The sequence below is a fragment of the Ranitomeya variabilis genome, chromosome 1 (genome assembly GCF_051348905.1).
Source record: "Ranitomeya variabilis isolate aRanVar5 chromosome 1, aRanVar5.hap1, whole genome shotgun sequence".
NCBI lineage: Eukaryota > Metazoa > Chordata > Amphibia > Anura > Dendrobatidae > Ranitomeya > Ranitomeya variabilis.
Genome location: NC_135232.1, coordinates 616,913,577 through 616,925,866, shown reverse-complemented (window position 1 = coordinate 616,925,866; position 12,290 = coordinate 616,913,577). Strand labels below are relative to the sequence as shown.

Here is a 12,290-nt window from a genome sequence, read left to right as displayed (position 1 = left end):
GAAGGACGGTAGCTTCCCCAACACAGACCATCCAGAACAATAGTCTTACTGTGCGCTATTCAGGACGTCCATCCCACATGGGACCATCCAACACACTGGCATGTGCTCTTCAGGATTCCTACTCCCAGCAGATCCAACACAGGTTGTGCTCTTCAGGAAGCCTACTCCCAGGTCTTCCAACACAGGTTGCTCAGTGTGCTATTCAGGACATCCATCCCACATGGGACCGTCCAACACACAGGCATGTGACCTGTCCGGGTGCTATTCAGGACATCTGTCCAACACCCCAGGCCACCAGGTCCAAAGCCTCACCATGTGCTCTTCAGGATTCCTACTCCCAGGAGAGCCAACACAGGTTCTCCAGGATCTTCCAGCATAGACCATTCAGATCCACACTCAGTGACCATACAGGAACCACACAGGAACCATGTGACCCACACCCTGGTCACATTATACACCTGTAACCACTCCCACAGGTGGGAGTGTGTGGGTGTGGCTAGTTCGACCCGCCCATCTCTCATAACTAGCCTAGTAAGTCTCCCTTCATGACTATACAAACTCTTGAGGGACTACAGGTCCCAGAACAACAACATTGCATCAGACTTACCACGCAGACTCCCTCTGCGGACACATATCGGCCACTCACAGTTCTGCCAGTCACTATTTCACCACCATTATAACAACAGATATGCCTCCATGCATATCCCAAGGAGCACACACACCGCCCCCTAGCTGCCACAGGGGTCACTGCATCACAGTGTGTGCGTGTATATATATATATTATATATATATATATATATATATATATATATATATATATATATATATATATATATATATATATATATACATACGCTCACCGGCCACTTTATTAGGTACACCTGTCCAACTTCTTGTTAACACTTAATTTCTAATCAGCCAATCACATGGCGGCAACTCAGTGCATTTAGGCATGTAGACATGGTCAAGACAATCTCCTGCAGTTGAAACCGAGCATCAGTATGGGGAAGAAAGGTGATTTGAGTGCCTTTGAACGTGGCATGGTTGTTGGTGCCAGAAGGGCTGGTCTGAGTATTTCAGAAACTGCTGATCTACTGGGATTTTCACGCACAACCATCTCTAGGGTTTACAGAGAATGGTCCGAAAAAGAAAAAAAATCCAGTGAGCGGCAGTTCTGTGGGTGGAAATGCCTTGTTGATGCCAGAGGTCAGAGGAGAATGGGCAGACTGGTTCGAGCTGATAGAAAGGCAACAGTGACTCAAATCGCCACCCGTTACAACCAAGGTAGGCCTAAGAGCATCTCTGAATGCACAGTGCGTCGAACTTTGAGGCAGATGGGCTACAGCAGCAGAAGACCACACCGGGTACCACTCCTTTCAGCTAAGAACAGGAAACTGAGGCTACAATTTGTACAAGCTCATCGAAATTGGACAGTAGAAGATTGGAAAAACGTTGCTTGGTCTGATGAGTCTCGATTTCTGCTGCGACATTCGGATGGTAGGGTCAGAATTTGGCGTAAACAACATGAAAGCATGGATCCATCCTGCCTTGTATGGAGCATCTTTGGGATGTGCAGCCGACAAATCTGCGGCAACTGTGTGATGCCATCATGTCAATATGGACCAAAATCTCTGAGGAATGCTTCCAGCACCTTGTTGAATCTATGCCACGAAGAATTGAGGCAGTTCTGAAGGCAAAAGGGGGTCCAAACCGTTACTAGCATGGTGTACCTAATAAAGTGGCCGGTGAGTGTATATATATATATATATATATATATATATATATATATATATATATATATATATATATATATATATCAGTGAGACACATACCTCTCTGTGTTCATCATCTCATTAAATACATTTACATTTGACCAGCTTGATTTTCCTGAAATTGCCTGCGCCCCCGACAATCAATGTGCGAAAATTTTGCACGGGCCGACTAGTTACTCATTATTACTATAATTTTACTGCCCTGTAGACATCGGACAAAAACATCTAGAAAAATAAAAAAATAACCACCGTTCTAATCATTTATTTGAAAATGTAACTAGGTATTTCCCCTTCTAAAATAATTAGCAGATTAATTAAGGTATATGGACATCATAAAGAGGCAGCTCCCTGCTACACTCCACTATGGAGAGCCCTTTTTACAAGCAGCTCCCGGTATGGCAGACTCAAGCAGTCTTCGTTACCAGATTCCTTGGGCCAGATTACCCTATAAAAAAGCAGCTGGATGTCATGGCGGCCAGGAGCAGGACCCGCTGCATCCTGAAAGGGGCCGTCTCTGGGAATATTCAACATTTTAAAGGGCCACTGTCACCCCCCTCCAGCCGTTATAAACTAAAAGAGCCACCTTGTGCAGCAGTAATGCTGCAGTCTAACAAGGTGGCTCTTTTAGTTTTTGATTCAGTTAATCCCTCAATAAAGCGTTTTAAAGTTTGCCACAAATACCTGACTTTGTACCTGGAGGCGGTCCGAAGCCTCCTCTGTGAATCTCCCAACGGCCGTCACTCTTCTCTTCTGGGGCGATGGTTTCCGCCCCCCTGCGCGCTGTTTCTTCTTAAATCCGGCGACTGCGCTGTGCGTGCCTGCCTGGGACCGGCGCAGTCTTCATTGTCCGTCATAGGTCAGATGCAGGGTGCCGCAATATACACTAATCCTCACCAGCGTTTGTAATGAGGCAGCCGCAAATAACAATGCTGGAAGGCGGGGGAGCAGGGGGAGCGTCCGAGATGGGGGAGCGTCTGAACAGCGCAGTGCGCATGCCCAGGAATGCCAGCCCCGCACTGTGCATAATGAATAACACAGTGCGGGGTGGGGATTCAGTAACAGGGTGGCCGCACTGCCCGCACAGGCGCAGTCAGGCACCCTGCATCTGAGCTGTGACTGACAATGAAGACTGCGCCGGCCCCAGGCAGGCACGCACAGCGCAGGCGCCGGATTTAAGAAGAAACAGTGCGAAGGGGGCGGCGACCATCGCCCCAGAAGAGAAGAGTGACGGCCGTTGGGAGATTCACCGAGGAAGCTTCGGACCGCCTCCTGGTACAATATCTGGTATTTGTGGCAAACTTTAAAACGCTTTATTGAGGGATTAACTGAATCAAAAACTAAAAGAGCCACCTTGTTAGACTGCAGCATTACTGCTGCACAAGGTGGCTCTTATAGTTTATAACGGCTGGAGGGGGGTGACAGTGGCCCTTTAACTCAGATGGGTGTATACACTCTAGTTGCCATGGCAAACTCCATTACTGAAATTATTTCTAATTTTGTCACTCACGTAATATAGTATAATTGTACTTTAATATATACCGTAGTCTATATTTTACTTTAGCATATACTAGGCAAAGCAATCGTACATACAGTAAATGTACAAACATACAGTGAAACCTCTCCAGAAGACCACCCCAATCTCATGATCCTTCCAGATTTCCTATTAAAGAAGCCCTCCTCCTCCCATGAAAGTGTTCACTTCTTACTATATTGCACTCATTATACAGCACTGTGTACTTACAATTGCTCATTTTTCCTTTCTACCCAGTTACTTATTCGCTTTTCTCTGCTCTATATAGAAACAAGAAGTCTCTTGTCCCTGCATTTATCATTCCCCTCTTCACCTACTGACCCAGCTGCTCCCCCCTACCAGGGACTTTTGCAGCGACTCATGAGTCATGCATAGAAAATTGACCTCCTGTTTCTACATAGAGCTTAGAAGGATTCAGATATTCAATTTTTACTTACATGATGTCATGGACCTAATGGAAAAGCAAAAAAATAACTGGGTAGAAAGGTAAAATGAGCAATAGTAAGTACACAGTGCTGTATAATATGATGATTGCAATATATTAACAGTATAAACACTTTTAAGGGAGGAGGAGGGTTTCTTTAAAGAAGACATGATGGTGGGTCAAACATAAGCAGCTTTTGCCCTCATTTTATTACCCCCTGCTCCCCTGAGAATTCCATTTTTTGTTTTCTAAAAATCCACCAAACTGTTCCAGAGGTTTATGCAGTCTTTATGAAGAGGAGCATGTCTTGCAGATCCTCTGGGGCGTGTCTTAAGGTTGCTGCGCATAATTACCCTTTGAGCCACACCCCATTGAAAAAGACCATGAGAATCAGCTCCAAATAAAAAGGCGCATATCTCAAGAACTGTGTGGGGGATTTGAAAAAAAAATAAAACAACAAAAAAACGGCATACTCAGGGGAGCAACTGGAATAATTAACAGCAAAAACTGCCCACTTTTGATCTAGGTGACCTGTGCATTTTTGTTATGTTCTTTGTGAAGACCATTTGTACTACAATTTTATGAGTTCATATATTGTCCATGGACGTACTCCTGGCAATCAGCATCAGTACATTAATCTTTTTTGGCGAGCCACATGGCCATGTCATTGTATCAGGAGGGTCTGTCGGTGACAATAACCATCTCCATGAATTCACAACTGGCCCGGACCAAAACCTGATAGATAGTGCCTATTTTCTAACCACCATGACCTATAAATTCCATTAAATTCTCTTTAACTGCTGCACTTTGAAAAATGGATCTCTGCTGCAGTTTAGTCATTTTTCTAAGCCATACTCAATTTAACCCCTTTCTGCCACTGGACGGAATAATACGTCAGCTGGCAGTATCCTCCGCTTTGATGTCTGGCGGTGAGCCCGCATCAAAGCCGGGGCATGTCAGCTGTTTTGAACAGCTGTCATGTGCCCACAATAGGCATCGGCGGAATCACGATCCGCCCGCGCCTATTAACTAGTTAAATGCCGCTGTCAAACTGACAGCGGCATTTAGCAAGCGCTTCCGGACGGAGATGAACGCAGCGGTGACCCCCATCACGTGATCGGGAGTCATTGGTGTGTCGGCATGACAACCAGAGGTCTCCTTGAGACCTCTATGGTTGTTGATGCCAGATTGCTATGAGCACCACCCTGTGGTCTGCGCTCATAGCAATGCTGTAATTCTACTACATAGGAGTGATCTCAACATCATGCAGCAGAGGCAGTTGTGCCAGCTTCTAGTCTCCCATGGAGGCAATTGAAGCATACCAAAAGTTTAAAAAAAAAATGTTTTTAAACATATGAAAAAAAATAATTCTAAAAATTCAAATCACCCCCCTTTTGCCCCATTCAAAATAAAACAATAAAAAAAAAAATATCAAACCGACACATATTTGGTATCGCTGCATTCAGAATCGCCCGATCTATCAATTTAAAAAAAAGGATTAACGTGATCACTAAACGGTGTAGCCATAAAAAAAATTCAAAACACCAGAATTACGTTTTTTTTGTCGCCGCGATATTGCATTAAAATGCAATAATGGGCGATCAAAAGAACGTATCTGCACCAAAATGGTATCACTCACAATGTCAGCTCGGCACGCAAAAAATAAGCCCTCAACCGACCCCAGATCACAAAAAATGGAGACGCTACGAGTATCGGAAAATGGCGCAATTTTTTTTTTTTTTTTTTTTTTTTTTTTAGCAAAGTTTGGAATTTTTTTTTCACCACTTAGATAAAAAAGAATCTAGACATGTTTGGTGTCTATGAACTCGTAGTGACCTGGAGAATCATAATGGCAGGTCAGTTTTAGCATTTAGTGAACCTAGCAAAAAAGCCAAACAGAAAAACAAGTGTGGGACTGCACTTTTTTTGCAATTTCACCGCCCTTGGAATTTCTTTCCCGTTTTTTAGTAAACGACATGCTAAAACCAATGGTGTCATTCAAAAGTACAACTAGTCCTGCAAAAAATAAGACCTCACATGACCATATTGACAAAAAAAAAAAATAAAAAAATTATATGGCTCTGGGAAGGAGAGGAGCGAAAAATAAAAACGCAAAACCGAAAAGCTCCGGGGTTAAGGTTAGTCCTCCAGACCCTCCTCCTCCAGCTTTTCAGAGGTCCACTCTCTCTCTCTCCATACTTATTTTAGTATCTCAGTTGGAGATGCACTCCTACACTTCCTATGTGGTGAAAAACCCACTACTATCTGGCGTTACCTATGATCACTCATGACCCATTTTTCTGATGTCACTTAATGTCCCCGTCCTCAATTTATTTATTTGGAATTCCCCTGTTAAAAACAAACACCGAACATAAAAAACTACACACAAAAAACCTAAGTATTGTATTGTTTGTGGACTAGAAGGTGCATCACGGGTTTTAGCAACAACAAAAAAATACTGTATATACTCGCGTATAAGCCGAGATTCTCAGCCCATTTTTTTAGGCTGAAAGTGCCCCTCTCGGCTTATACTCGAGTCGTTGTCCCAGGGGTCGGCGGGGGAGGGGGAGCAGCGGCTGTCACATCATACTCACCTGCTCCTGGCGCGGTCCCTGCTTCTCAGATTGTCTCTGACACCAGCAGCTTGTTCCTGTGTTCAGCGGTCACATGGTACCGCTCATTAAAGTAATGAATATGGACACGACTCAACTCCCATATGGATGGAGCGCATATTCATTACTTTAAAGAGCAGTACCATGTGACCGCTGAACACAGGAACAAGCTGCCGGCACCAGAGACCATTATATCGGAGAAGCAGGGACCGCGCTGGGAGGGGGCGAGTATGACGGGGAGGGTGAGCCGTGCAATATTTACCTGTCCCCGTTCCACCGCCGGGCTCCGTCTTCCGCGTCCTCTGGCTGTGACGTTCAGGTCAGAGGGAGCGATGACGTGTTTAGTGCGTGCCCCCTGCCTGAACAGTCACTGCAGAGAGCCGGAAGATAGAGCGGTGCGCGGCGGTGGAACGGGGACAGGTGAATATCGCAAGTGCCTGGGGTCTGAGCGACAAGAGGTGAGCATGTCATTTTTTTATTTTTATTTATTTTATTTTTTTTTAAATCGCAGCAGCAGCATATGGGGCATAATCTATGGAGCATCTTATGGGGCCATCAACCTTTATGCAGCATTATATGGGGTATAATCTATGGAGCATCTTATTGAGTCATCAACCTTTGTGCAGCATTATATGGGGCATAATATTCTATGGAGCAACTTATGGGGCCATCATTAACCTTTTATGCAGCATTATATGGGGCATATTTTAATATGGGGCATATTTTAATATGGAGCATCTTATGGGGCCATTATTAACCTTTGTGCAGCATTATATGTGGCGTATTTTGTATGGAGCATCTTATGGGGCCATCATGAACTGTATGGAGCATTATATGGGGCGTATTTTGTATGGAGCATCTTATGGGGCCATCATGAACTGTATGGAGCATTATATGGGGCTCCTGATTCAATATGGATATTCAAAAACACTTAACCTACTGCTGTCTCAATCAATTTTACTGTTATTGGTATCCATTTTTATTTTTGAAATTTACCAGTAGCTGCTGCATTTCCCACCCTAGGCTTATACTCAAGTCAAAAAGTTTTCCCAGTTTTTTGTGGCAAAAATAGGGGTCTCTGCTTATACTCGAGTACATACGGTAGTAAAAATTAAAATATCGCCTCGTGGTCCATGGCAGCAGATGGGTCTATTACCTTTAATGATTTATGGTAGTGTCCCTAAAAACAATGACAGTCACATGATACTGCACCAACATATCAGTGCTCAGTGGACATGGGAGTGCACCCCTGACATAGACCATAGGGGCTAGAGGGAACTGTGTGGCTATGATTCCAAAATAGTTCTCTGAGTGATCTGGCAAAGAAAGTGGTTAGGAGAGGGCTGACTTCAGATAACTCCCACAATTTTTTTGCTAAGAAAAAAAAATTAATAACATTGCAAGTCCAAAAATATACAATATGGCAAAAAAATTATCCCTTAATTTTCTCCTTTTTAAGTCTAAGTTGTTCTATCTCACAATTAAAGCTGAGAAATAGAAAAAAATTATGCATGTCCCCAGAAAACAGCCACGTCCCTCCTCTTCCGGAAAGACAACTGGCTGCAGCAGGAGCCTCCCCTTCTTCACTGTCCGCACTAGGACAAAACATCACTAACCCTGTCCCTGTGGAATTAGCCGGTTACCCATTGAAGGTGGAACTGATTAGAGGGGCATACACTTGTTTTAAGCAGGATTTCTACATGACTGCTGGATCACAAAACTGCTGCAAAATAACAAACAAACTAAACTCCGTTTCTTGTTAAATTTCAAGGTTTAGTGATCCTTTAGATAACTTATGTGGAAGAACGGACACTCGTTTATGATTGTCACACCTTCTGCTGCCCATAGATTTTAAGCATCCAGTCGGTCCGGCTCCCACTCTGCAGTGGCATTCTAAAATGCCATTGTATAGCATCACCGCTACATGTGATCAAGTAGCTGCGAGAGCCAGAGTCTCCATGGAGAAGGCAGAGATGGAACATAACCGTATGGGTCTTATCCATTGCTATATACACAGCACTAAAATGATGTGTATGCAGTAATAGAAGATGCTGACAGCGCTTCGTCCGCCATACACAGCGGTCATGTGATCACGGTATAGCGAGGGAGCCGGGGCTGCTGGGTCACGGGTGACAGACAGCTCTGCTATGCAATCAGGAGGCTGCATTTCCCCTGTAACTGGGGATAATATTCCAGCCCCAGTTACAAGGGAAATTTAAAAAAAATATTTCAATATTTAAAATGCCCCCCAAAAGTCTTTTATATCCATATGTAAAATAAATGAAAAATAATTCAAATAAAAAACAGTTAAAAAAAAAAAAGCCACCGTCAATCCAAATAGCCGTAACTAGCCGCCGCCCCGTAAAACCCCCCAAACACAAATAACGTCTCTCATATATAAATATATTTGTTACAAAATGGGGAACACATTTTTAAAAGTACACTGTTTTAGTTGTCATAATAAATAAATGGGAAAAAAGACACTTATTTCCTTTATATTTCCACCAATAGTAGCCCACCTCAAAAAAGAGAATACAACAGTGACATAGAAGGGAGCCCCGTGTGTCACCAAAAAAGTGGCAAAAATGACATGAGTAACTGAATGAGAAAAGAGTTTACAGCTCTTAAACCGCATGTATGAAAAAACAAAATGTGGCGGTAAATCCTTGGACGGATAGACATGAGGTGGCCGTATACTGTGACGGCTTCTTCCATGGCCTTATCCCTGGAATTTGCAGGAGAAGTCTGCCCACATTGGACTCTAGTTCCCAGGCTGGTACACTATGTAGACTTGTGACCTGGGGAATATGTGCGATCTTGGAAGCTGCAAATATAACATAGCATTGCTGACTGACCGCCATCTGCTCCAAAAATGGCAGCTCTACAGATCGCGTCTATCTGCACTGTAGAGAAGGTGGTCAGATCTTGGCAATTACCAAAGAAAGGGTGTTCTCATTGTCAGCATATTCCATTCTCTTTCCTATAGAGAAGAGACCTATAAAAACTTTTACACTTTTTCAGTCCTAACCTTTGTGGGACCGCACCTTTATAGTCAATGGGAAAGCCTTATACAAGGGAGGACAAAAACAGGAACACGGAGCAAATGCTGGAAACAGATCTACTGGGACCAGAGCAAAAATAATAACTTACAGATCAGGGACTTGGCTGACTCCACACTATACATTATAGTGGCATCTCGTGACAGAGTATCACTAAGATATGACATTACATTATGAGGACGACAGAACAAAACAGTAGCACACATTCCTGTGAGTGGGGCGGTGAAGATTTCCGCTCATCAACTAATTCAGTAGAAATACAACTTTCAGCTTTTATTTTTAGACTTTATGAACGTACCTGGTGTTAAAGGCTTTTTATATGGATAGGTACTAGGTCCCATGTGAGTGCTGCTAACCCTGCCAAGTGGCAGCCTTATCAGTCCACAAAGACTATCTGTATTTGTGCCGGTGTCTTCTCCGTAGACGTAGCGAGAACTGCACCAAGGAAGATGCTCACCCATTGCACTAGGATGTAAAGAGCTCTGCGAAGCTAAGAGTTCCTCACAGTGCTCTGGCTGTGAAAACGCTTCGTCCTTTGGATACAAGGAGTAATGTGAGTATCCATTACGTTGTAATCCACTTTGGCCATAAGAAATGTAGCTTCCATCTAGAGAAGCTTGGTTTGAGGAGTCACAGTCACAGATGCAATCCGTGTGGCTTCCTGGAACCGGCAAATGATGAAGCTGTTGTACTGGAAATGAAGGCTGCTGGAAGTCTTGCTTGGGAGTGGGAGACTTTTCGCCCGGTCGTCCATACTCTGGCTTCATAGAAGCCTGCCCTCCCATTAAAGGCAGTCTGTGGTACAAAGGTCCGGAGCCATTGTGTTTTTTGGAAGACTGTTCCACGTGAACACCCTCCACTTTGCCCAAACATTTTGTCAATGCTTGACGTTCCGGTTGTAAAAATCCAATGTCCGAACCTCCACGCCAACCACGGTAGTCCTCTGTTTTTTGATGAAGGTAGTCTTTTTTAGGTTTTATGCAGTTCTTTTTGTGAGATTTTGTTATCTTCAGTTTGGATTTCGAGCAAGTATTGACAGAAGAACGTCCACTGTCACCATTCGACTTGCTCCTTTGTCTCAGTGCATGACCTTTCTCATTGTTGAGCTTCAGGAATGCCACGGCATTTAAACTCGCCAACCTCTTTGGCGCAGGAGGATAAGACACTTCGCTAGCTTCTCTCTTGATGCGGTCGTCAAACACGTCGTCTAAAGTTGACCTATGTTGGGCTATGCATCTCTGCTTGCTTTTTTTGCTGGCCGGGTGGTTATCCAGCTTTTTTAAAGAAGTCCAGTCCACAATTGATTTGCGGTTTTCGACAACTTTGCTTAAATCTTTATTAAGTTTCCTGGAAGAACAACCATCATCCCTCTCAAAAAGTAAATTATTCACTGCCTCGGCATTGAGAGAAGCTAATCTTCTCTTTCGAGGTTCTGGCAACTCCTTTATTGAACTGTCTCCAGTAGATGCCCCTGGGAAAAGTTGTCCTTTTGAACCCATTCTTCTAGGTTCTGAGGGAAGCCCAGTGTGAACTTTTAGAGTTCCAAATTCATCTACCCAACAAGAGATATTCGAGGATTTCCTGCCCTGACTTTCAATAATGCGGGACCCCGTTACATCTTCCAGCCGAGTGAGAACAACAGTACATGTCTTCTCATTCATATTTGGTGAGAGGTGTCCACGCATTTGGTAGGATTTTCTTAAGTCTTGGTTTCCTGTCCCTCTCTTTTGAGGTCGTCCATGACAAGATAAGTTCTTGATAAAAATCTGTCCTGTGTAGCTCGTTTGGGTGGTATCCATCACAGAGTCTCCTGCATGACACTTTGGTCAACAGAAACACAGTTACTGTTCCTTATTCAGCAGAGAAGATGACGATCCTCTTCAATTATGGTCCTCATTTTGAGTACCTGCGGTGATAAGAAAATGGTAAGTACACGTCTATGCAGAATACAAGAAATGCAACAATATAAGATGATCAAAAACATTTTTTTCTAAATATATGAGACAAAGAAAACTTAAATTAATATTGAAAAATGTTATGAAGCACCAAAACTCCAGTAAGCATTCATAACATGCACTACATGAGAAATAATTAATAGACCGAGACAAAGAAATATAGAGAACGCTTCCAATCAGTCATCTCTGTATAATCTCAGGCAGGAATATAAATAAAGGTAACTAAAGACTAACAGCGGGTCATACCATGGACTATCGGTGAAGAACCCAGTTCATCTCCTCCACCTCCCTGTGCAGTGATCTCTGCACATTTCACAGATCATGTTCACAACCCTTTCCCATAAAGACTGTTTAGGAAAAAAAAACTATGAAGCACAAAATTAGTGTCAAGACCCTTTCATGCTTAGAACTGGTGGGGGTCTCAAAGGTTAGATCCCATCAACCAAAAATATCTGCTACATATACCCGTTAAAATCCATCATATATAATGTACCTCTACTGCTGTCCAAAAATTCTAAATATCTTATAATCTGGGATTAGCTGGACTAAAATAATTCAACAGTATTTATTAGTAAATTTATGATATGGTGCAAAGATCAACCCCCCCCCTCTTCCCCATTTTCGAAATGTTGGTGGTTATGCATATGAATCTGTGCTACTTGCACTGATACTAAACGTCAGCGATAATGCTGGACATCCACATTAGCACTGAGAAGTAGTGTGGTCACTTGCCAGATATGCATTTTTGTTCCCTCGGAACAGTCCAACATTAGAGTTTCCCATTATATCAAAGCATTCATTCATAATGTGCTGTAACTCAAATGAAGAGTGGCCACCGTGCGCATGGAGACTTTGTTTCTGGCCCACATACACATTAGACTAATGTTGGCCGAAACTGTCAATACTGACGTGTTTGTATGGTGCATCGGTGTCCCCG

General features: G+C 43.3%; 1 protein-coding gene across 2 annotated transcripts in view; it reads right to left on the bottom strand.

Moving 5' to 3' along the window:
• BAHD1 (bromo adjacent homology domain containing 1) overlaps positions 1 to 12,290 on the bottom strand; it is a 170,877-nt gene that overhangs the window by 34,530 nt on the left and 124,057 nt on the right. For both annotated transcript variants that reach the window (XM_077260702.1, XM_077260701.1), the window contains exon 2: positions 9,697 to 11,304. In XM_077260702.1, coding sequence (XP_077116817.1) covers positions 9,697 to 11,197 — 1,501 coding nt within the window. In that variant the 5' untranslated portion in view covers positions 11,198 to 11,304. The remainder of the gene's footprint in view (positions 1 to 9,696; positions 11,305 to 12,290) is intronic.